Below are 23,397 nucleotides of genomic sequence, written 5' to 3'. Positions count from 1 at the left end.
AGGAGAGGATGGGTCTGGGGGCAGGTGTCCCATCCCCTCCCCAGCCTGCTGGGGGTCAGAGCTGTGGGAGCGGCAGGGATTCAGCTTCCAAGTACCTCCCAGCTCTCTACTGATATACCTTGATGCTAATTTCGGCCTGTGGCCAGTCAGAGGCCTTCCACAAGCTTCCTTAAGAGGTGTCTGTGAGCCTGCGCTGGTGCCCCTTACCTGGCCCCCACACCTCAGAAGCCTGGAGAGCCCAATTGCCCGCTCCAATGATTTCCAAGTGGCTATTATGTTTCCAACCCAAGGTAATTGGCTTTACCAGTTATTAATGGATTACCCTCAAGAGAAAAAATGTTGGCAGGGGGAGGGAAGTGAGGACAATACCGCTTGGCTTTGTAGTTTGGGGCCTTCAGTGTCCAGTAGCTGCTTCCCAGGCTGGGAGTCACTTGGGGCATGATGGAGTGGCTATTCTGACATGTCACTCTAATTTAGTGGTTGCTGGCACACCTATGGATTGAGAGGAAGCTGGGATGACCGAGCATGTCCCTAAAGGAGGCCTAGAAGCCCCAGAGAAGTTCATGCAGCCTTTTTGTCAGCCTGGGGTTGAAACACAGACCCCTGCCCTGCAATTTTGATTGTAAATCAGTGGCTTGGCCAATGCCTGCCCTAACATCTCCCCCGTCAGCAACTGGCAGGCCAAACCCCACCCCCGTCCCTGTCCCACCCCCGCCCCTACCCAAATCGAAGCCACCAGCTTCTCAGAGCCTTGTCTGTGGAAATCCATCTCCCTATTGACATGCTGGAGATCAGAGAGCCGCAGGTGCTGAGCAGGGCCAGGGTCGATGGGCTGCTGCCCCATGTTGCTAACGTGTCATTAGTATGTCCAGTCCTCCTCCCCCCAGGCCCAGACATGCAGGGACATGGCCCTTCCCTGCCCCAGGGCTCCTGAGTGACACAACTGCTTTCAACTCTGTTGAGTTTAGGTTTTCAGGTCCTGGATTCCGGCAGGCTCCCCCTCCCCACCCCTTCCAAATCCTCTAACAAAGGAGTGGTCTGGCGCTTGGGTTCAAGGTCTAGTCCTAGCACTCTGGCCAGCCTGGCTCGTTGCACAGATTCTCTTCACTGGGTTAGGGCCTCCACTTAAAATGAAACCTTGCAGATTGTATGCGTTGAACTCTTGTGGGGTTTAGGAGAGACTCTGGGAAATACGGCCAGAGTGTTCTCTCCTGTCTCTTGGCAGTGTGTGTCATTGTCCTCTAAACCCTGGCTCCCATTTCACTCTGCAGCAGTCCTGGCTGCCTGGCTCACCTTTTCAAGTCATTACCCACCTTTCCTAGTTTTCTGTTTCTCAGTCTGGTGCCTTTCCACCTGCCCCATACTCGCACCATGTTACCGCATCCCCCCAGCCCTTAAAGCTGTCAGTCATGCTCTCCGGCCTCCCTCACCTTTGACCAGGCATCACCTTCCAGCACCCAAAAACTATTCCCAGAAGACCCTTTCTGTCATGTGGCATTGTGAACTTGGTGTTCATACAAGCAAAGCCTGACAGGTTTGCTCTCCCTTGGCCTCAGTTGCACATCTAGAGATTATTTTTTCCCCCAGCTGTGTCCATGGCATATGGAAGTTCCTGGGCCAGAGATCAAACCCATGCCACAGCTGTGATGCCAGACCCTTAACCCCCTGAGCCACCAGGGCACTCCACTTTTACAATGGACAGAGACCACCCCACCAGATCTGAGCAGCAAACTCAGATGCCATTGAACCTGTGGGTGCTCTGGCCAAGCAGGTCCGGGAGGCTACAGCCCTCACCATGCTTCCACGTGGTCTTCCCGAGACTCCTCTGACGGCTCTCTTGGCTGCTTCTCTCATCCTGGCTTAACCCCACGATCCCTTGGAGAATGAGCATGGCACTTCCAATTGTGCAGCCATTTCCGCCACAAGTTCTGACAAGCCAGACCTGACTCTGCTCTTCTTTTGTTTCGCAGCTCTTTTGTGACAGGGACAGCTTGTTGTGGGCACTTCTCACCCCTAAGAATCTGGGACCTCAACAGGTAAGAGATTCCTATACCCACCAAGGCTTCCAGTGGGGGTGGGGCTGCAGCAGCCCGGGAAGCAGGAAAGAGCTAGCTGAGCCAGCCCCTGCTTCAGTTGGCCGGGTGGTCCAGGGGGCGGCTGGCAAGGACCCTGCCCCACAAGCCGCTGACAGCCTCTGCTGTGGTGCCCTCTCACATGGAATCACTTGTTAGCTTGAGGAGACTGTTGAAGTAATTTATAACAGGTAAATAATTGTATGTAGAATTTATGATAATAACAAGATTTATGATACTTTTTCTCTAAGGAGTGCCTGACTAGGTAGCTACATAAAATCCCATATATCCTAGATGATTTTTCTAAAACAAATTTTGGAAGTAGCTTACAAATCCATAAGAAGAACAGTACAAACAGTTAAACAGTTAAAATACCTCCAGGTTTTATTCACAATTCTGTGCCTTGGCGGGCTTGACACATTCCCATCTGATTACCTGCCCTTTTGTTGGGGTTTTTTTTCAAACGTTTCATTTTGGATTAATTATAGATTCATAGGAAGTTACAAAAATAGGAAGGCGAGGTACCTGCGTAACATCTTACATAGTATTAGGAAGTTGATGGAGTTCCCTTGTGGTGCGTTAAGGATCCAGCATTGTCACTGCTGTGGCTTGGGTCACTGTTGTGGCATGGGTTCGATCCCTCGCCCAGGAACTTCCACATGCTGTGGACATGGCAAAAAAAAAAAAAAAGAAGAAGAAGAAGAAGAAGACACTAGTCCAATTCACAGACCTTTAATGGATTGCACTTTGTGTATTTCTTTACATTTTCATCCCTCATGTAAATTGATGTAATTACTACCACAATCAAGATACAGAACTCTTTGTTCCATCACCACAGAGATCCCTCATGTCCTCCTTACAGCTGTACCATCCTCCTCCCCTCCTTCGTGTTTAACTCCCGGCAACCACTTATTTGTTCTTCATCTCTATAATTTTGTCATTTTGAAATTATTATATAAATGAAATAATATAATGTAGCATGTAACCTTTAGAGATTTGCTTTAAAAAAAACAAACCAAAAAACTCTGCATGACTCCCTTGAGACCCATGGAGGTCGTTCCATGTGTCAATAGTGCTTTAGTTCTTACTGCTCAGCTGTACTCCCTGGTACAGATATACCAAAGCTTCTTTCCCCGTTGACCAGCATTCACCCATTGAAGGATGTTTGGGTGGTTCTTGATTTTTTTTTACTACTGCAGAGTAAACTGTTATGAACATTTGTGTACAGGCTTTTGGGTTGACATACTTTTCAGTTCCATGGGATTCATGCCTGGGAATACAACTGCCAGGTCATTTGGTAAGTGTGTGTTTAATTTTTTAGCTGCCAAACAATTCTGAGTATATTTACTACTTCCTATTCTGACCTCAGTGTATGAGAGATCTAGTTTCTTCACATCCTCAACAGCATCTGGTATTGTCACTATTTTTTATTGTAGCTATTTTAATGGATGTGTTATCTACTGTGGTTTTAATTTGGGAATTTCCCTAATAGCCAATGATGTTGAACATCTTTTCATGTGCTTATTCGCCTTCTAAATATATTTTCTTTGGTGAAGCATCTGCTCATGTCTTTTGCCCATTTCTAATTGGATTGTTTGCTTTTTCACTGTTGAGTTTTGAGAGTTTTTAATATATTTTATTTTATTTTTTATTTTTTTGGTCTTTTTGCTATTTCTTGGTCTTGGGCCGCTCCCGCGGCGTATGGAGATTCCCAGGCTAGGGGTCCAATCGGAGCTGTAGCCACCGGCCTACGCCAGAGCCACAGCAACGTGGGATCCGAGCCGCGTCTGCAACCTACACCACAGCTCACGGCAACGCCGGATCCTTAACCCACTGAGCAAGGGCAGGGATTGAACCTGCAACCTCATGGTTCCTAGTCAGATTCGTTAACCACTGCGCCACGATGGGAACTCCTTTTTTTTTTTTTTTTTTTTAATATATTTTAAATATTAATCTTTGTCAGACATATGGTTTACAGATATCTTGACCAAGTCTAGCTTGTCTTTTTATCCTATCAGGGTCTTCTGCAGCACAAAATTTTTAAATTTTGGTCAAGTCCAAATTACTGACTTTTTCTTTTATCAGCTGTGCTTTTGGCAGCAAGTCTAAGAACTCTTGGCCCCAGGCGTCATCCTAGCTGTCAGGGCTGTGATCTGCAGGAGGGCTAAAGGTGCTCTTCCTGCCTGTCTCTTGCCTCTGTTGCTCTAGTTTCTCTTTTCCTTTTCCCTCCATCTTCCTAGGAAAGTATTAGCTGTTAACTTCTTTTTTTTTTTTTTTTTCCCCTGAAAAATTCACTGTATTGTCAATCTTTCCAAAAGATCTTTTTCACAATACACAAGATGTTTTAATTAAATATTGTTTTCTCTACAACATTCTCTTGATGGCCATCCAACCGTAAGGATAAGAAACTCACGCAGCTTCCCTAGACACCACATTCCATCTTTGGATAGCTCTGAGAGTTAGAATGCCCCCCCTTCATCAAAGGTTGATCTGCTTCCTGGACAAGAAGCAAGTTGAACTTGTCCTCTGAAGGACAGGCCTGTAAATATCTTAACACTTTGGTCCTGCTCCTCCAGATCTTCTCTTTTCTATGCCCAAAAGTTCAAGACCCTTTAATTTTTGCTTATAAATATAGTCGATCACTTAGGATGCTTTTGGCTCTATGTAATGAAGACCTAATTCAAGTGACTCAAACAATAAAGGGACTGTTATTGTCTTACATGACAAGGAGCCCAGAAGTTGGGTGGTTGGCTGGTTTCAGGATTGATGGATTTAGTTGGTAGCTAAATGAGACCATGAGGGCCCAACTTCTCAACTTTCTGCTTTGCCACCTCAGTCGAGGTCGATTTTGCCCTTGCTCTCAGGCTTGTTTATAACAGCTCCACTGATTCATAAGGGAAGAAGGAAGGAAGAGGACAAGTCCCTCCCTGCCTGGGATCCCTTTTTAAGATGAGGAAGCCTTTCCTAGGAGCTTCCAGACTTCTCACATCTTCTTCTAGCCAAAACTGTGTTCCAGTGTACACCCTAAACTGAACTGTGGTAAGGGAGATGCAATGACCAGTCAAGATTCACCTTCTGGGCCTGGGGACGAGCTCTGCTTCGCCCTCTCCGCACCTCCCACCCCAACCCCAGTGTACGCTGGGTCAGTGTGGTCAGAAGGAAGAAGGTGAGACTAACTGGATGGCACCTACAGAGTTGGTCTCACACTGGTTTCAAGACCATTCTCACCTGAAAGCTGCTCATTTATCTGGTGTGATCCCTCCTGAAACGGAGTGTTCACAACTGAGTCCTGAACACACCAGGTGTGGGCTGAGGTGGGGCAAGTCCTATCACCTCCCTTATTCTAGATCGTCTACTTTTGTTAACAGTGATCGTCATCTCACACAGTTGCCAGCATAGCTAAAACTTCCAAGGGCTCCTTTGTGCTTTAGCCCCTGGGATAGTGGGTTCCCACAGTCTGTGATGGTTTTCCCTGTGGCTCACCCTGCCTGATTCCCACCACCAGCAACTTCTCCCTACTGAATGGGACTGAGGCAAAAGGAGCCTGTCCCCTGGTGTGTGCCTGGGTGGCTGTGAGGAGCCACAGAGAGAGCACGGACTGCCTGGCCAGACACCTAGGTTCCAGGTCTCACTGCCATTTATTAGTTCACTGATCTAGGGCCCCCCTCTGGGCCTCTGTTTCTACATTTGCAAATGGAATTTAACCATCCCTATCTAACGGGGCCCGTATGAAAGAAAATTATTTTGAACAAGTGCCCACACGGTGCCTGTCACCTTGGGGGCATTCAGCCACTGTAAGCTGTCTCCTTCCCTCTCTTCCTCCCTACTCACAGCTCTCTTCCACATTATGCCCTGCAGTTTGTGGAGGCTCAGCTCTCTGATCCTCCAAATATCTGTGGCCTTGTGACCTGTAGCTGGGAGGAGAACCTGCTGACCTTATGGCACAGAGAAGGCTACAGGCCCTAAAGACGAGCATCTCTGCTGAAAGTCAGTGTTGGAAAAAAAAGGAGGGGGTTGTTTGTTTTTGGTTTTTTTTTGTCTTTTTTTCCTATTTCTTTGGGCCGCTCCCGAGGCATATGGAGGTTCCCAGGCTAGGGGTCGAATCGGAGCTGTAGCCCCTGGCCTACGCCAGAGCCACAGCAATGCAGGATCCGAGCCGTGTCCGCAACCTACACCACAGCTCATGGCAATGCCGGATCCTTAACACACTGAGCAAGGGCAGGGACCGAACCCGCAACCTCATGGTTCCTAGTCGGATTCGTTAACCACTGCGCCATGACGGGAACTCCCAAAAATGTTTTTAAGTATAGTTGATTTACAATATTGTGCCAATTTCTGCTCTACAGCAAAGTGACATACATAGATATATATATACACACATACCCACACATTCATTTTTATATTCTTTTCCATCATGGTCTATCCCAGGAGACTGGATATAGTTCCCTGTGTTATACTGTAGGACCTTGTTGATCCATTCTAAATGTAATAGTTTGCATTTACCCCAAACTCCCAGGCCATCCCTCTCTCTCCCCTACCCCCCTTGGCAACCACAAGTCTGTTCTCTATTCCGTGGGTCTGTTTCTGTTTTGTAGACAGGTTCATTTGTGTCATATTTGACATTCCACATATAAGTGATATCATACGGTATTTGTCTTTCTCGAACTTACTTAGTATAATGATCTGTAGTTGCACCCATGTTGTTTTGAATGGTATTATTGTGTTCTTTTTATGGCTAAGTAGTATTCCATTGTGTATATGCACCACATTTTCTTAATCCGTTCATCTGCTGATGGACATTTAGGTTGTTTCCATGTCCTGGCTATTGTGAATAGTGCTGCTATAAACATAGGGATGCATGTGTCATTTTGAATTATGGTTTTGTCCACATATATGCCCAGAAGTGGGACTGCTGGATCATATGGTAGTTCTATTTTTAGTTGAAGGTCAATTTTTTTTAGTCATGTAGCTGGACCTTGTGCTCAGCATCATCACTGACCTAGGCCTGGGATGGTGGACAAGCTGGGGTGGGAGTGGGGTGTGCACCCCCCCCCCCATCATGGCCCAGCTTTATTAGAAGGTTGGGTAGTCTTTGAGTGGCCTTTTCTGCCTGTGGTTACCTTGGTGGGGGTGATTTGGGGCACAGATTTAAGGTCAGGATGGAGTTCTAAGGCACCAAGTCCTTCCAAAGCATTCTCTTGTGAAATCCCTAGACCTCTATCTAACTGCACACCCTGGGTCTTAACCCAGAAAGGACCCAGATGAGAATGGGCACAAGACAGCTATGGCCTCAGTTCTCACTGGAACCAGACAAGAAACAGCCATGGCACTCTCTGGCCAGCCTGAGGCAAGGCTGCCCTAGGCACCATGAATTTGCCTTCTCTCTAGCTCCTGGACTACCCTTCTCACCACTGAGAGGAGCCAAGCCTTGCTTAAACAAATCCCTTCCATCCCCAGGGAACCTTAGAAGACATGTGGTGTAGGGACCAAGGGAAAGATGCCCGGGTGGAGGCACCCACTTTTGGCGGGAGGAAACGGACGGACAGGACGACTATCTATAGCTGTCTTTCCCAGAGAAGCCCGAGCAGATAATAAAGCCATGTAGAAAATAGGATTAAGGTAATGAACAGGCAGGACAGAGTTTGATCTTTCAATAACGCCAAAGCCTGACTGACAGGCCAATCTGGAAGGTGGAGTAGCACTGCCGGCAGGACTCAGTGGCGGAGAGTGTGCGGTGCTGGGTGGATTCTTTGCTTTTAACCTGTCACCGCTGAAACCTGAGGAATGCTGGGATTTTCTCTTTTATGTGTGTGCTACGACCTGGGGGGGGGGAGTGGAGGGGCAGTTTTGCTCTGAGCATCGCCCCTCCAGAGGCTGCCCTCAGGCCGAGGTGGGGGCTGGGACATAACCTCAGAGATGTAGGCGCGCCCTCATCCATCTGTGTCTCTCAGGTACCATTCTTCAGACTCTCTGGGCTGCTCTTCACAGTGCCTGAGGACCCCTTTCAAGGTCACCATGGCTCCCTCAGCCCTTTGTTCATTAGGATTCTTGGAGACTCTTCTCCTTCTGGACTAGGGACAGGGAGGTGCTGGCTGGAGCACACAGCTCAGGGAGCAGTCATGGGCACAAAGCTGTTGACTAGATGGCTTGGAGCTTGGCTCTTCCCCTTTCCCTCCTCTCCTGCCTTTCTCACTCCCGGAGCTGGGGACCGCAGGTTGAGCCCAAGGACAGGGGATTTCTAACCTGTCTAAACCAGATAAAAAGAAAGATGAAGTCCTTCATCCACCTCGAACATGCTAGACTGTTCCTGTTTCCAAGGGTAGATGGTCTTCAGGCCCAGTCCCCAGCCCCCAAGGGCTCGATCCTCAGAGACTGTGCCGGTAGCCAACCGCTGAAGTATCCCTAGCTAGGCCCTTGGCTCGGCCCCAGGGAAGGTGGTGTCTGTGTGGGGCACACCTCCCGCTGCTGGAAGGCCTGGGGTGCATGGGGGTCTGACTAGCCAGACGTCACAAACACACCTGCCCCTAGGTTTGCCCTTGCTGTGGGTTTTCTCTTTTCCACCAAGGCGCATTTGAGCTGGATCTAGCATTGGTGCCCTGAGACTAGGCACAAGAGCAACCCCAAGGGCAGTGGGGGCAGTAGGCACCAGGATGGAGAGGCCTGTGATCTCAGCCCTGGAGATGTCACAGTGGGTCTGGCCACAGCCCTAAGCCGGCATGCCGGCGTGGGAACTATTGGGTAGGGGTAGGTTTTGGCAACTCGGCTACTCCTGCGGCATCGAGGGTTTGAGTCCTCAGTTAGGTACTGCACACACTGCCCTGTGTGTGTGACCATACGCATGGCCCCTGCATGCCCTGCCTCATCTCCCCCCCCCGCCGCTTCCAGCAGCATCCCCAGTCGCCCATTACTCCTCCACTCCCAATCTAAAGCCCATCAGTCTCCCCTTTTTCACCAAAGGCAGGGACAGAGAAGCTTCTCACATATTCTGACAGCTACCCTATATTTTCCCCTCTGAGCCTTTGCTCTAGCTGACCTCTTGCCTGCAGCACCCTGTCTCTGCCTGCTCAAGCCCTGCTCACTCTTCAGCATAAGTAGGACCTCTACCACAAAGCCCTCCCTGATCCTCACCCCTGGCGCTGCAGTTGGTGGCCCTTGATGGCCACTGCGGGGCCTCGTATAGCTTCCCCTTGGGCTGGGAACTTATCTTAGGACTGAGCACAGGAGATACATATCACAGCAGCAGAGAGCATTTGGAACAACAAGGAGTGCCCTTTCTGACCACCTCCAGAATGACTGGTCCTGAGTGCAAGCTGGGCCACTCTGAGGGGACCCTCAGTGCCCATCCCACCCAGGTGTGGCTTTGTCTCTGTCCCCCGCCTCCACCTCCACCTGGGGTGGGGGGAGGGGAGCTGGTCCTCCGTCAGGGTGATTACGGGAATCGCCCCTCTTTAAAGTATCTGCCTTCTCCTTTGAAAGTATTACTGACAGCTTTTTTCATTTTCTTTTTTCTTTACCTCTTTAAGGAACCCTGTAATTTCTCTCTCTTTCCCCCCACCCCTTTCCTTTTTCTTTCTTGTCCTCTCTGTCCCCCTGAACTCTTTGAAATTGGCTCTCTGCCTGCTGACACCAAACTGATACTTTGCGTTTCACTTCTCCTTATCCCTTTATGGCAACAGATGTTGAAATTTTGTATCCTTTTATCTGCCCGGCTGCCCCTTCCTGTAATTACGGTCCCCTTGTTAGCAGTACAAAGTGGCAGCCCGGCCGCCTGGCCTTTGAGCCATTGTGTCTGAACACGTGTGCATGGGCGGGTGCTGGAGCTGTGCGTGCGTGTGCGCGCGCGCGCGCACACACACACGCATGTGAGGGGCCTGTGCTTTGGGAAGGGCCCTCCCCCCTCACCTGGCAGGGCTGGGCAGAAGCTTCCCTGGCCTTCTGTCCCCCACTGCTCTGGGGATACATCGGGGACCTGGCGGCCTCCTCAGTTCCCTCGCCCTCCCCGCCAGAGGACCACCACTCCCCACTCCAGAGCCTCCCTGGCCTCGTGCTGGCTGAGCACCAAGTGCTGCCGGCCCAGCATCATCAGGGAGCCAGATCCCGCCAGCTCCTTCCCTCACATCCCAATGCCTCCAGCCCAACCAGGTGCCCATGCCCTGCATCTCTATTGTTGCTGGGCCTTCACCTGAGCCATCCCCCCTTTCCCGTCATTGCCTGCCAATCCTGTCACTCACTGAAGCAATGTGCTCTCATAAAACTCCCTTTCTTCGCTCTTCCGGTACCCATCTAGCCACACCTTGTATTGTTAGTTGGACAGACGGCAGACTTCTCTCCTTCCCTGGACTGAAAACACCTTTGAAGAAGGGACAGTATCTCCTTCCAAGGCTCATCTCGCATGTCCCTGCAGTTTCAATTAGGCACAATGCTTTGTATACAGAAGATGCTCAGTAAACAGTTATTGATCAAAGAAAGGAAGAGCGGGAAGGATGAGGTGGAAAGAAAGGAGGAAAAACCTCCCCTTTTCTTAGTGACCACATTGGGCCTAGCTTACACCTTTAGGCCATCTGTCCCCTAGAGACAGAGAAGATGTAGGAAGGTGGACTGTGTGTCACCCTTCCATCCTTTTTCTCCAAAAGCCATTGTGTTCCATTTTTGAAGCTGCATGTGCCATATGGGGCGTCCTCACACCCAAGCAGATGCAGGAATGGCACCCATAGAATCTCCAGGGAGCATCGTTAGGAGCCCAGTGGTTTTCTTTTTGTTTATTTGTTTCAGGGCCTCACTCACAGCATATGGAGGTTCTCCAGAGCTGTAGCCACCGGCCTACGCCAGAGCCATGGCAATGCCAGATTCAAGCTGCGTCTGCGACTTACATCACAGCTCACGGCAACGCCGGATCCTTAACCCACTGAGCGAGGCCAGGGATCGAACCCACAACCTCATCGTTCCTAGTCGAATTCGTTTCCACTGAGCCATGACGGGAACTTCAAACCTAGGGTATTAACAGTGACTGCAAATGGTGAGGGGGCCACGGGCATTGTTAGATATGGCTGAGGTGGTGGTGCCCAGGATATCTCACCTCAGGGCACATCAGCACAGGACTTTCTATGGCACAGCTTGTGCTGAGAGCTTAGGCACGAGGGCCATGTGGAGGCCTGGATGAGGGACTCGGAGGGGGTGAGGCAGGGCACCAGGATTCCCTGGGCTGCAGCGCCCAGACTGCCCCTCTATGCCCAACTCGAGCCTGGTGCTCAGACAGGGCATCTGGGTCTTCAAGGCCAGCGCCTACCTCCAGTTGGCTGTCCCCACAAAGATAGGGATGGGGGTCAGGATCTTACTTGAATGTCCTCCCCCCTGAGGAGTCAGGCAGTCCTGTCCTCCCATTTCCCTCCAGCTTCAGTGGAGGGGCCTGGGCGGCAGGGGGCCGGGGCCAGGGAGACCTGATTCCCTCACCCGGTCCTCTCCTCAAGGGGCGAGGCTGCGCTCTGCTTGCTTTTCCAGTCCAGGTACTCTGGGTTCTCCCAGGGGACGCCACACACAGCCAGGCCTCGGGAACAGGTCTCCTTCAGGCAGCCCTCCCCAGCCTGGGTCTCATTCATCAGGCTCACAGGGGCGGCCCCATCTGTCTTTATCTTTCCCTGGGTCGAGAGAGAATTGCTGGAGTCAGGCTAGGAGGAGGCCCCCCAGCCCTCAGTGGCTCCTGGAGGCCCGGGCTTTGTGCACAGGAGTTGGAAGGGAGTGGACTGTTTGTCTGGCCTTCTATAGTGACAGACCTGGCCCTTGCTCCCGTCTTGGCCTGAGGCTCTGAGCGGCAGCGCCTTTCCCACACAAGTTGTGCGACAGCCAAAGCTCTGTACCCCCACCACGCGCCCCCCACAGTGAGAGGCCGAGAAGCATTCTTAACATTCTTTCCAGAGAAAAGGGGTGAAATGTCTGAATTTGGGGGTCACCATGTTATACAAATTGCAATCTAATCGTTTTTACAAGAACACACTTGCAGTAAGAAAAGGAACCTGGGAGGAGGGGCTGAGGAGCCAGACAGCTTGTTTTGTCCCCCTTCCCCCCAAAGTTTGGGGCTATTGTTGGCCTGATGTTGCTCCCTCCACCAGAGCAGTTGAGCTAGAGATTTCTAGTTAAATTGGTCCTGGGGTGGGGGCCACGGTGCCATTTCTGTTTGTTTTCCCAAATCAAAGCCCCAGCAGGGCTCCTATGGCACCGCTGGGCCGCTATTTGAAGAGACGGGCCATTTCCCAGAGCCTGGTGTGTCAGTTTATGCTCTGAACTTAACCTCACGGGCACTGCACAGCAGAGCCTCCAGGGTCCCAGGCCCAGAGGCAAAGAAACTGTATCTTTTTATTGGCCCATTTAAAGTGTGTGTGGCCATTTCGGAGAATCAGAGAACCTAGTGTGGCAGAAACTCCTCAGGCCCTGGCCAAGCCCGGCTGGCAGATAGGGGCTTCGGGACTTGTCCTGGCCTCCAAGGGCTCATGCTCACTTGGCTCTTGGGTCTCCCCAGAGGGTAGGGTTCTGTGTTTCTTACTGCAGACACCGTGGCATGACACTTTCCAGTGGTGGCTTAGACGCCAGGACCCAGGTTGGCAACCAGTCTGGGTGTGGCCCTATTGCTGCCCACCTTCAGCTCATGGGTGCCCAGCCTTCCTTCCTTCTGAACCCTGGGACCAGGGTAGGCAGGTAGAGCCACGCTGGGCTTCACGCCCCCAACCTCCACAGCCTTTCATCTTCCATTTCAAACAGACAAACGTGAAATTACTTCTATAGATTAAAGGGGAGTCATTCTTGAAGGCACTCATTCCTGGAGGCCTCACTAATGGAGGGGGCAGGGCCCCCAAATCTGGAAGGAGGGAGAACTGTGGAGCAAAACAGCCCCTACCAAGTGGACGAGAGAGAGACTGAGACAGAAGACCGTGACCCCCATCCTTCTCAGGGATCTGGCCTGCCCGGGTTGGGGAATCATGGCTAGTGGCCCAGCTGGGAATGGAAGCCTTCTCGGCAGCTGAGGTCAGTGAACTCCAGGAGATGCTGATCCGGGGAGAAGGCTTCCTGTCTGATCCCTCAGCACAGAGACTTATCTTCTACCCCCGACAGGAAGCAGCACTTTCCTGGGAAGGAGGCTGGGGGCAGGGGTGCTGACTTAAGGGCCTGCTTCCCATCCTGCCCCAACTGGACAGCAACAGTGCTGCTTGCTGGGGGTCCCCTCACTGCCCAGGGCTCGCAGGGGAAAGAGTAGGCAGAACAGAACCTCCTCCTTTACTCCTCAGCCTTCAGAGAGGACGGCAGCTCCACCGAGAGAAGGGAGGTTGAGGCAGAAGGACCGAGGCTGAGGTCCACATCCCACGCGGCTGGCAGCCTGTCTACTTCACGCTTTTGGGTGAACACTGCTTGGGCCAAAGCTGGGCTGGTGAGGCCATGAAGCCCTCCATGCCCCATGTTGGGGCCTTTTACCTGGGTGTCCATGGCCCAGTCATGCCCTCCAGGAGAGCCCAGCATCTCTTAGGTGAAGCTGAGGGATTGGGCCTGGAGCGTGCGCCCTTCATTCTCCTCAGCCTTCTGCAGAGACTCAGCGCTTCTACCCATCCCCTAGCCACAGGGATTAGCGGGTACACTTGATGTTGAGGGGTAGTTGCTAGGGCCAGGAGGCCCCCCTACATGGTTGCTAGGGGTCTGGCATCAGGGCGAGGGGTCTGCCCACTGCCGCGGTCACGGAGGGAATTACACAGTCACAAAGAAATTGTTCTTCTCAGTAATCTGCTCTCGGCCACCGGGAGGGGCGAGGGTGGGGGAAGCAAGCTGGAGCCCAGCGGGCTGGGGGCTGTGATCATAGAGGCGTGCTAGTCTCGGGCCGGGGGCCAGCCAGGCCAGGAACACCAGGGACCAGCCCGCTAAGCTGCTTTCTCAGCGATTTCTCTCCCCAGACACAAAGGTGTTTACTTGTTTTAACATCTCCTGGGACTCCCCTTCTCCCTTTGTGTGGTCTTTATCCCCAATGAGGTTTGAGCCCCAGATTACAGGCAGGAATTAAGGCATTGGACTCAGGCAGCTCAGAACTGCATGACCTGCAGGATCAAGGAGTATAAAGTAACTGGGGGGCGGGGGGTGACCCCTTCAGCAAGGCCCATTCAGTGTCCTGAGGGGTGGTTGGGCGGTAGGCAGCCAGCGTGCAGGTGTGACGGAGGGGCTGCTGGTGGCCGAAAGAGGCCTTCACTGCGGGAGCAGAGTGGGAGTCTAGGGCATCCTCTCCTTTGGCACCCTTCCTAAGGGAGTCTAATTCTAGCCAAGGAAGAAGAGCTACATTCCCCCAGGGACGGATGCCATTTGAAGGCTAAAAGAATATGTGTGGGCCAAGGTGGGGCAGCCTCTCATCCTCTGCCCTCCTCTCTCCCCAGTGGGCAGCTGATGACACACCTGGGCAGTGACTTTCCCCCAGGGGCTGGGGTGCTAGACGTCATGTATGAGTCCCCTTCCACACTCCTGTCCTGTGGCTATGACACCTACGTTCGCTACTGGGACCTCCGCACCAGTGTCCGGTGAGTGTGCAGGCAGGAGGGCAGGTGGTGGGAACCCCATGCAGGTCCCGGCCCTCCCTCCAGTCCCGACAGACCCAAAGGTGAGGGACAGACCCACCCACATCAGGGACTGCTAGAGAGCAGCGATCAGCAGGTCAGATCGTGCTGAGATGCTCCTCGTTGGCAGCCCTGGTGCTGTAGCTGGGAGCCTATAGCACCGGGCCCTGATAAGAGCCTTGGGAGCCATCGGGTGCCGTCCCTCAGCATTCTGTCCCAACTTTCCTGAGGCCTTTCCTGACTTAATTCCAGTGACACCTAGTAGCTATGGGATTGCAGATGAGGCAGAACCTGTCTGGGGTTACTGGACTTGATGAGAAAGAGCTTTCCTGAGGCTTCCCCCCACTAAGTCTGCGGAATTTTAAAGGAATTTCATGATCTGGCATCTTTCTCTCCTGGCCAGAATGGCTTCCTAAGGCCCCTGGGGACTCTGGGGTGGAGATGGAAGGTGCCCCCAAACCTCCCCCTGCATGTCCCCCTCCTGGACAGGAAGTGTGTCATGGAGTGGGAGGAGCCCCACGACAGCACCCTGTACTGCCTGCAGACCGATGGCAACCACCTCCTGGCTACCGGCTCCTCCTACTATGGCGTCGTGCGACTGTGGGACCGGCGCCAAAGGGCCTGCCTACATGTAAGATTCCACCCACCACACGCCTCCAGGGTGCCAGGGGCTGCACTTGGGAGGGTGTATGCCTGGGGAGGGTGGGAGACAGCCCACAATGGCCCCTGTCCCGGGGCATTGGGGCTGAGAATCCTGGGCTCGGGCCCCCCTAACTCCCAATCGGGACCGTCTCGCCACTCATTCCTTCCATGCAGGCCTTCCCGCTGACCTCGACCCCCCTCAGCAGTCCTGTGTACTGCCTGCGCTTCACCACCAAGCATCTCTACGCCGCGCTGTCTTACAACCTCCACGTCCTGGACTTTCAAAACCCATGACAGGGCCATCCCAGCCTGTGGGCCAGGGAAGCCAGCTACTCAGGGACCTCTCCTGCCTGGAAGGTACAGTGATACCTAGATCTGTGACCCAGGGGCATAGTTCCCACCACCCCCACCAGGAACCAGTTGGAGAGCAGGGTCCTGCTGCTTCGAGAGAACACAGCTGAACCCAGCCAGGCCTTGCTCCTCTGTTGGCCAGAGCAAGGATGGGGTCTGGAGAGGCCCACCCCTTCTCAGAGCCAGGCCAGCTCAGCTCAAGAGTGAGGCCAGGTGCTCCAGCCTTCCCAGTGGGTCCCTTCCTGCCTCTTCCCTGGAGGGAGGCGGGAGGCTGCCAGTTCCCTATGGCCCCAGCCTCCATCTCAGTCAGACCCCACCCTTGGCCAAGCTCGGGCCGGGGACTCACATTCCTGGGGCACTGGGGCTTGGTCTTGCTTTGACACCAAGAGAGGAAAAAGGGAACCCCACAATTCTGAGTGAGTTCTGAACCAGCCCAACCTCAGGCTAGCTGTTGAGACATGCTACAATATTCATTTTCGTAAAAATAAAGCTTAACTGTTCACAGATCTGGTTCCTCACTGGCTGGGGAGATCCCAGGGAGAAGGAACAACAGATTTAAACTTGGGGATGGGCATGCTAGGGAAATGGTAAGACCAGCCTCCATGGCTCAGTGTCCCAAAACACAAAGGTTTCTTTTCTTCAGGAGAACCTCTCACTCCCCCTTTGGCCCTGCTGGTTTCCACTGCTCAGCAACCCTCATGCTGGCTTTATACCTACAAGGTGTCTTAATAGCCTGGGCCGTTTCCAAGAGGTCTGCTTTTTTTTTTTTTTTCTTGATTTTTTTTTTTCCAGAGCCGCACCCATGCCATATGGAGGTTCCCAGGCTAGGGGTCAAATCAGAGCTGGAGCCACCAGCCTACACCACAGCCACAGCAACGCAGGATCTGAGCCACGCCTGCGACCTACACCACACTTCACAGCAACACTGGACCCCCAACCCACTGACCAAGGCCAGGGATAGAACCCTCATCCTCATGGATCCTAGTTGGGCTCCGGGAACTCTAATTTCTGCATTTTTAAAACTTCTCCCTCACCCACCTTTATCTTAGGGTCTGCAAGCTAGGGCAGCACAGGGTCCTCTCCAGCCTAGTTTTCCACTGAGTTTATGCACACAGGTTGGGGAAGACTCCCTGCCCCGCTGGGGTCAGGACTCCCTGACCCTCTTTTCCATCGAAAATCTACACCTCCCTTTACATGGAGGGTTCTACCTCTGAAGGTCCTTAGGCTAGAGGAGCAGGAAATGTCATCACCAGCACCCTCCCTGGGGGCAGGAGCATCAGAAGTGAGCAAGAGGGCAGTGCACCCACAGTGACTCAGAATGACTTTACTCAGGAGAGAAAACCATGACTCAGGGGCTAGGAAGGCCCCGGTTCTTACAGAGCCTGGACAGCTGCTGAAAGGAAAGAGGCTGCCCCGGGCTGGAAAGGCCCAAGCCTCAAACTCTGACAGGTCTGTAGGAAGAACCTCACCCAGACTCAGCATCAGAAGTGCAGGTTCATGGGTCTACTACTGGGTCTTGCAATCCCCGTCACTGTTGTGGGCTGTCTTCACCTTCTTCAGCTCCTTCTGCAGCTCTGACTCAGCTACCAGGACCTCCTTGGGCTTGTGGTACTGTGGATGGAGCCAAGGAGAAGGCATGATTCAGTCATATTACCCCCACCACACACACACACACACACACACATACGCTGCCCACATGCTCAGGACCCCTTCTTCCCCCCTTTATTCAAAGATGAGGCAATTGAGGCCTACAGAGTTGAATGACTCGCTCCAAGTCACATGGATGGATAGGGGTAGGCTTTTGGACCTTCTAGAACCCTAGTTCTGTGGGTCCCCCCCCCCTTCTAGCTGTGATTTTCAAATGAGCCTCCTCCCTGAGCCCCCACCTGCTAATCCCATGCTGAAGCACAGGGGCCTGTTCACTAGCAAGCACACCCCCGGAGTGGTTGGGGCTGGAACTGACGGCAACAATGGGATGAGAAGGGGTGAGGGGAAGAGGAAACTTCTCATGTCAGGGAGAAGCCAAAAAGTCCAAATGAATCTTACGGAGATGATGAGGGTAGAGTTGGCATGAGCAAAGCTCAGCAAGGAGTCATCCAGAGGTAGCTGGTATCTGTCTAGGTCAGGAATGGGGAACTTCTTGTAGTACCTGTGGGAACACCAAGAGGCCATGGGGACACCCAACAAGGTGACCACAACAGTTGGGCATCCGGCCCTCTGACGCCAAACTTCTACACAGTTCTCCCACAACTTCCACACAGCCAAAGAGGAAGAAGGGAACCAGTTAGAACGCCCTGGAAGGAAAAGAAGGAAAAGCCTTATGGCCAGTCCAGCAGTTGAAGAACAGGGCCACTCATAATTCCTTGATTAGACCAGAACTTTGAGTGACTCATACTTCAGGCTCAGGACTCCCAAAAACACACTGAATAAGCCTCCTGGAATACGGACAGCTCAGACAAGCCACACCTTCTCTGCACCTGAAGAAGGTGGGACATGTGTGCTAACAAATAACAGAATAAGGCTATCTAGAGCTTTCCTCCAAAGCAGGAGACTGACAGTTGCCACTTACACGGCACTGTCACTGAAGGCCTCAGCTATCTTTTCCTCTTTGGGGGCCTTCCAAGGCCTTGTCAGCTTGCCTCTGCTTGTAGGTCAGAGAGGTAAGTATATGGACAAGGAGAAATCTCCCTAAGAGAACGAACCATGTGACTCATCCCGGAAGCTGGATCCCTGCAGCTCTGGACTCTGCTGGCCCTGAGACCCCACTCCCCCATTTTCGCATAAACAGACGGTCCCCATCATCGGCAGGTGCCAGTCCAGAGATTAACAATTTCTTTTAGTTAAAAACAAAACAGAAACAACCCACATAGCAACATCCAACCCATAATGACTGTAACTGGACTTTGCAGGAACTCTGACCTTTACCGAAGAGCAAACTCAGGCTCAGAGAGGTGAAACTGCCTGCCTTCACAGCCAGTTAGTAGTCAGTGGGGTCAGGATTAAAGTTCTCTGACGCTGATCCAGTGCTTATTACGCCAGAGCACAAAGAATGGCCTCCTTATCTCTAGCAATAGGCCCGTTTGGCATTTTCCTTGGTGCAAGTGTGACCTAGGCTCCGGCCAGTGGCTGCCAGACCTGTCACCCAGGCACAGCATCACTGCTGCTGCAGAGTCGTGTGGGCTGCAGGCACATAGAAACAAACTCAACCATGGGGCCTGGAGAGGATAGGCTTCTAATACCAGAGGAGCCTGGTCTGTGACAGCTGCCCCAAGTCCACTTCAAAAGCCCCGATGCCCTGAGGATTCAGAGAGCTGACATCAATGCAGTACTTCTGCCCTGCTCTTCCTGCCCAAATCCCTCAGTTTAGTGGAGGCTCTGAGGGCCCCTCTCCTCCCAGGTTCCCCACTCCCCGCCAAGGTGCTGGGACCCATGGCAGGAAAAGAATGTTTACTTAAAGGCTGACAGTTCAAAAGGAGTGGGGGCTGGGGGATCCTAATGGCACCACAAGTTTGCTTTATTTTCCAAAGCTCTGCCCCAGGGAAAGGCGATCCATCTGCCTGCAAACCCGGGTGGAATGTCGGCCTCATCCTCTTCCTAGCCAGCCCAGGCTGAGGGCTCTTCCTGGGGCCCTAGGTCTGGCCAGCAAAGGTGGCAGACACTGATAATAGAGGGGGAGTCAAAGGTTAAACAGCAGAGATTAGATGAACACAAAGGCTTGTTAGGAAGTGTTAACATCTTCCCTGCAAATATACATAAGAAGCCAAACCAGGAGAAAAGCAGCCTGGCAAGCACAGCTCAGCCTAACCTACAGGGCCTGTGTAAGGCCTCGCTGTGGGGAACGAGTTGGGGGTGGGGGAACACCCTCCTTTCTGCCTACCTGGCTATGTGTCAGAGAGGGCGGACAGGGACACACCTCTGCACCCTCAAAGGGGCCCTGTCAAGCCACATGCCCCAGGGGAGGGTGGTGGGACTGGAAAGAGAGTCCCAGGACTTGGCCTCAACAGCGATGACAAGATCAAAGGGAACTTGAGTTGCGTTGGTTGCCCCACCTTCCCTGTTCTGCCCCCATCACCTTTCACGAGGCAGGGGGAGCGGAGGCAGAGTAGGTCTGGAGGCTCAGCTGTGTTCTGAGTCTGTTTTAACGGATTTAGTTTACTGGTTGGGGTTAGACAATATTCCTCACGGGCTCCTGATGGGCAGTCTTCAAGGGAGGATGGGGCATCTGCTGCTTTCTCTCCTCAGGAAGCAGCCCGCCCCTTTATCTCTAGCCCTGGCCTTGGGCTTTGCCCTGAGAGGAACCACACTTGACTTTCTCACCAGCGCCTGGACTAAAGACGGCCCCACCACACTTCTGTAAAAGTCCTGAATGCTGAGCCTCAGGCAGCGTAGGTAGGCAGCAAACATTCCTCAGGCATTAACTGTGTCCCAGATCTTGAGCTATGAGGTGGGGATTTAAGGATGAAGAAGAAACAAGGCCCTATCGCTGCCTGAGGAGACTCTGTGTTTCTGCTAAAAGCTAAGCCCTTATAGTGGTGGGGTTCCCGGGCTTTTCGCTGATGCACAGCAACCCCCATTCTCACCTCCCTTCACCATCCTCAGTCTGAGCCACGTGGTGAAAGGTAACATTTACGAATACTTATCCTGTGCCAAGCACTGTTCAACACACACTGAATCCTCAAATCAGGTTGGTTACTTCTGCTGTCCTCTTTTACAGAAGAGGAAGCTGAGACACAGAAAAGTCAGGTATCTTGCCCAAGCCGCAAAACGAGTAAATGGAGAGGCCCTTATCACAGCAATAATCCCCCAAATCTCCTGGCCCCTCCTCTCTGCTTTCTAACCTCAGAGAAACAGACCACCTGGGCTGGGTTCCCTGTACCTGTCCAAGCATGGCGTGGCTATGGAGGGTGGCCTCCCCCAGGATCCAGCCACCCTGCGGGTCCCCTGGGCACTCCCTCTAATACACAGTGGTCTTCCTTTCTGAATGTAAAAATGTTCAAAAGATGTCTGTGGAAGCAAAGGCTCTCAGGCATTCTCCTGGCCCTTCCCTGTGACTCTGGGCAGGCTACTTAACTTCTGGGCCTCAGTTCCTTCATTCAAATTCCTTTCTCAAATAAGGGGGCTGCCCTAGATGGACTTTAAGTCACTGTCAAAGGGACCAGAACAGGCCAACTCTACCTCTCCCCAACCTGTGCCAAAAGGACAGCTCCTTTACTTGGGCTATTTCAGAAGTGACACACTACCTACACTCATCGCTCTCTCCCTGCTATCTCCCTTTCCCACTTCTCCAGTCCCTTCCCAACCCATTCTCCACTGCAATGACCGGAGAACGGGCACGAGCCACCAGGCCTTCAGAAAAAACTCTGGAGGAGGCTGAAGGTAGAAGCAGGGTGGCTGTGGAGTCACGTGGGCCATGCCCCGCAGACTTCCAGCAAGTGCTCTGCACACCCAAACACAAGCTCGGCCGGAGTGCTCTAGAGAAGCCTCTAGACAGTCTGTCCCTTAAAAAAATCAGTAGGCAAATCTTCTTTCTTAAACGTCAACACTCCAGGCATACTGGTCATCCCTGCCTATGGTAGCCCCTTCTAGAGTGTCAAGATGCACATTCACATAACTCAAAGCTCTCACAAGTCCTACCAAAGAGAAACTTGTTTAAGCCAGAGTTTCCTAAACTTATTTGACCACAGAATTCTTTTTTCTAGTGATGCCTATTAACACTTCCACAGTGTTAGCATCATCACTGATGTCAAATCAGCCAAGCTCTTTTCAGGTTCCAAATTCCAAAGAATTGTTGAGGGCCTGCTTCAGGCTGGCCATTGTGCTGGGTGTTTGTAAATATACAATTTTACCAAATTCCCCAAACAATCTATGACATGTGTATGAGCATTTTCCTACGAGAGGTGAGGAAGCCCTGCCCCAAATGTACGGTTAATACATGGCAGAGGCCAGCTTTAAGCTGACATCTTCGTACCCCACACCCCCAGCTCACCCCCTAGCTCATTCCACTTGCAGCTGCCAGCTTCTAGGCTGAGGCTTAGAGCCTACTTTCTGTACAACACTCTTACAGGGATGGCTGGTACTATGGTACTATGGTACTATGATGGGATCCTGGAAAAGCAACACTTTCTTCCTTTCGTGACTGGTCCCTCGCTATTACCTGAGGCCAAGGACATGATACACTGGAGTCAATTCCTTTAAGAAAAGTGGCCACCCCAGCTATCTGGGACAAGACAGGTACAGCAAAGGAACTCTGGCTTCTGTTAGTAACTACATTTCAGAACATGAGAACCAGGGCAGATATGGAACCTCTAGGTGAAGGATGTCAATCAGAAAAGGCACAGTGTGGTGGAAACTGCAGAGGCCTGGGCACTGAAACTATTACTAACTTTGTTAGTGAAGTTATTTTATTATTGTCCCTTCAGCAAGTCAGTTCACTGTGCTGACTTTATAGATACAGTTACATAATCATCAGTATATAGCACAGGAGTAAAAATACATACCCTGTCCACCACTGGAAGGTATAATCATCAGAAAACAGATTTTTAAAGCATTTCGATCAACAACAACAACAAAAATAAATAAATAAATAAAGCATCTTGAAAAAGTTAAACACTGCCCAAAGGGATAGTCATTGCATTCTGTTCACTTAGGGGCAGTAAAGGTATAGGGCATGTTACTACTCTAGGTATAAGATAAAAATGCCATGAGACTCAGGAAGGAGCTAGTTAAGGATTTGGCAGCCTCTCACCTTCCGCCCAGTCGAGGATCCTGAGGAAGACTGGGGCTGAGCCGGGCTGGGCCACCGGACCCAAGATCTCAGGGTGAGCTCTCAAGCGGGTACTCACATACTCCTCTCTCCTCTGTGGGGCTCCAACCCTGGACCAGTCCCCTCCCCCTCCGGGGCACTGCTCCCATCCCACCTGGCCTCACCCATCAGTTAAAAAATGTCTCCCCCTTTGCCTTGGGCGCTGGAGCAGGCCTCTGGCCTCGGAGCGCCTGGCCAACAGCGCCACCTATGGCTGGATATGCACAAGAAATGGGACCCAGAGGATCTGCCTGCAGATGAATTTTTCAGTGAGCTAGCTAGGCTCTCTTCTCCCACTCCCTAGTAATCACATTTCTGCTTGATATCTGTATTCGACAGTGACCTCTGGGGGACAAAAGGGAGGCAGCAGCCAGCTCCACAAAGTGCTGGGCTGCAGATTCAAGTGCTATCAGAAGCACTTTTGTTCCTAGTTTGGACCCAGGGCCTCTTACGCCAGGGAATGCTTGCTGAAGCACGGAGTTTGTCTTCCTAAAGGCAATTTCTCTGTTGTCTGAAATTGCTAAATTCCACTTTAGGCACTGACTCCTGTTAATGATGAGAACAATAACGGGAATAAACTGCCTTTTATCTGAGGGCCTCAAAGTGCTTTATACACGCAAACCCTTATTATGACTTTATATTTATAGACAAGGCCCACTGCAGGGGCTGCTGGCTGCATGTACAGCAATAATCCTGAAATTAATTCATTCATCTCCACCCCTCCCCGGCTCATTCACCATGCCAAAGTGACAGGGTGTGGGCGTCATAAGAGGAGGGTAGACTCCAGGGCTGCGCTAGAGGAGCCTGGGAGCCATGCTGCTTCCCCTTGGACATCACGGATCTGAGGGAGATGGGAGGAGAGGCTAGCACCACACCACCGGATAAGATGGACAAATAGCTGGGTCCTCCTCACTGCTTATAAATCAGTGGATAGATGGGGGCACCTCTGGCC

General features: G+C 52.1%; 2 protein-coding genes across 29 annotated transcripts in view; one reads left to right on the top strand and one right to left on the bottom strand.

The window, feature by feature from the left end:
• The window catches only part of FBXW4 (F-box and WD repeat domain containing 4), a 97,432-nt gene extending 81,285 nt beyond the window's left edge, over positions 1-16,147 (top strand). For 14 of the 22 annotated variants that reach the window (XR_014826807.1, XR_014826806.1, XR_014826805.1 and 11 more), the window contains 4 exons: positions 1,971-2,036; positions 14,474-14,614; positions 15,140-15,281; positions 15,467-16,147. Coding sequence is in view for 13 of the 22 variants with exons in the window: in XM_084995213.1 (XP_084851339.1) it covers positions 1,971-2,036; positions 14,474-14,614; positions 15,140-15,281; positions 15,467-15,586 (469 nt within the window). In the remaining 9 variants the exon portion in view is untranslated. Of the gene's footprint in view, positions 1-1,970; positions 2,037-14,473; positions 14,615-15,139; positions 15,282-15,466 lie in introns of those variants that run through there. The other 8 variants (XR_014826803.1, XM_084995214.1, XM_084995211.1 and 5 more) reach the window with 3 other exon arrangements.
• An 804-nt stretch (positions 16,148-16,951) lies between these two features.
• Positions 16,952-23,397, bottom strand: part of DPCD (deleted in primary ciliary dyskinesia homolog (mouse)) — a 37,092-nt gene continuing 30,646 nt past the window's right edge. For 4 of the 7 annotated variants that reach the window (XM_084995255.1, XM_001926725.5, XM_005671394.4 and 1 more), the window contains 2 exons: positions 17,690-17,792; positions 16,952-17,254 (listed from right to left, as the gene is read on the bottom strand). In XM_084995255.1, coding sequence (XP_084851381.1) covers positions 17,150-17,254; positions 17,690-17,792 — 208 coding nt within the window. In that variant the 3' untranslated portion in view covers positions 16,952-17,149. Of the gene's footprint in view, positions 17,255-17,689; positions 17,938-23,397 lie in introns of all 7 variants that reach the window. The other 3 variants (XR_014826811.1, XR_014826812.1, XR_014826813.1) reach the window with 1 other exon arrangement.

Source organism: Sus scrofa, chromosome 14, assembly GCF_054392235.1.
Source record: "Sus scrofa isolate SSC_HxYL_T2T_F1_AM1 chromosome 14, Sscrofa_HxYL_maternal_Yorkshire_Landrace_v2.0, whole genome shotgun sequence".
Taxonomy (NCBI): Eukaryota; Metazoa; Chordata; class Mammalia; order Artiodactyla; family Suidae; genus Sus; species Sus scrofa.
The sequence above is the reverse complement of the archived record's forward strand: the minus strand, read 5'-3'. Positions and strand labels throughout refer to the sequence as shown.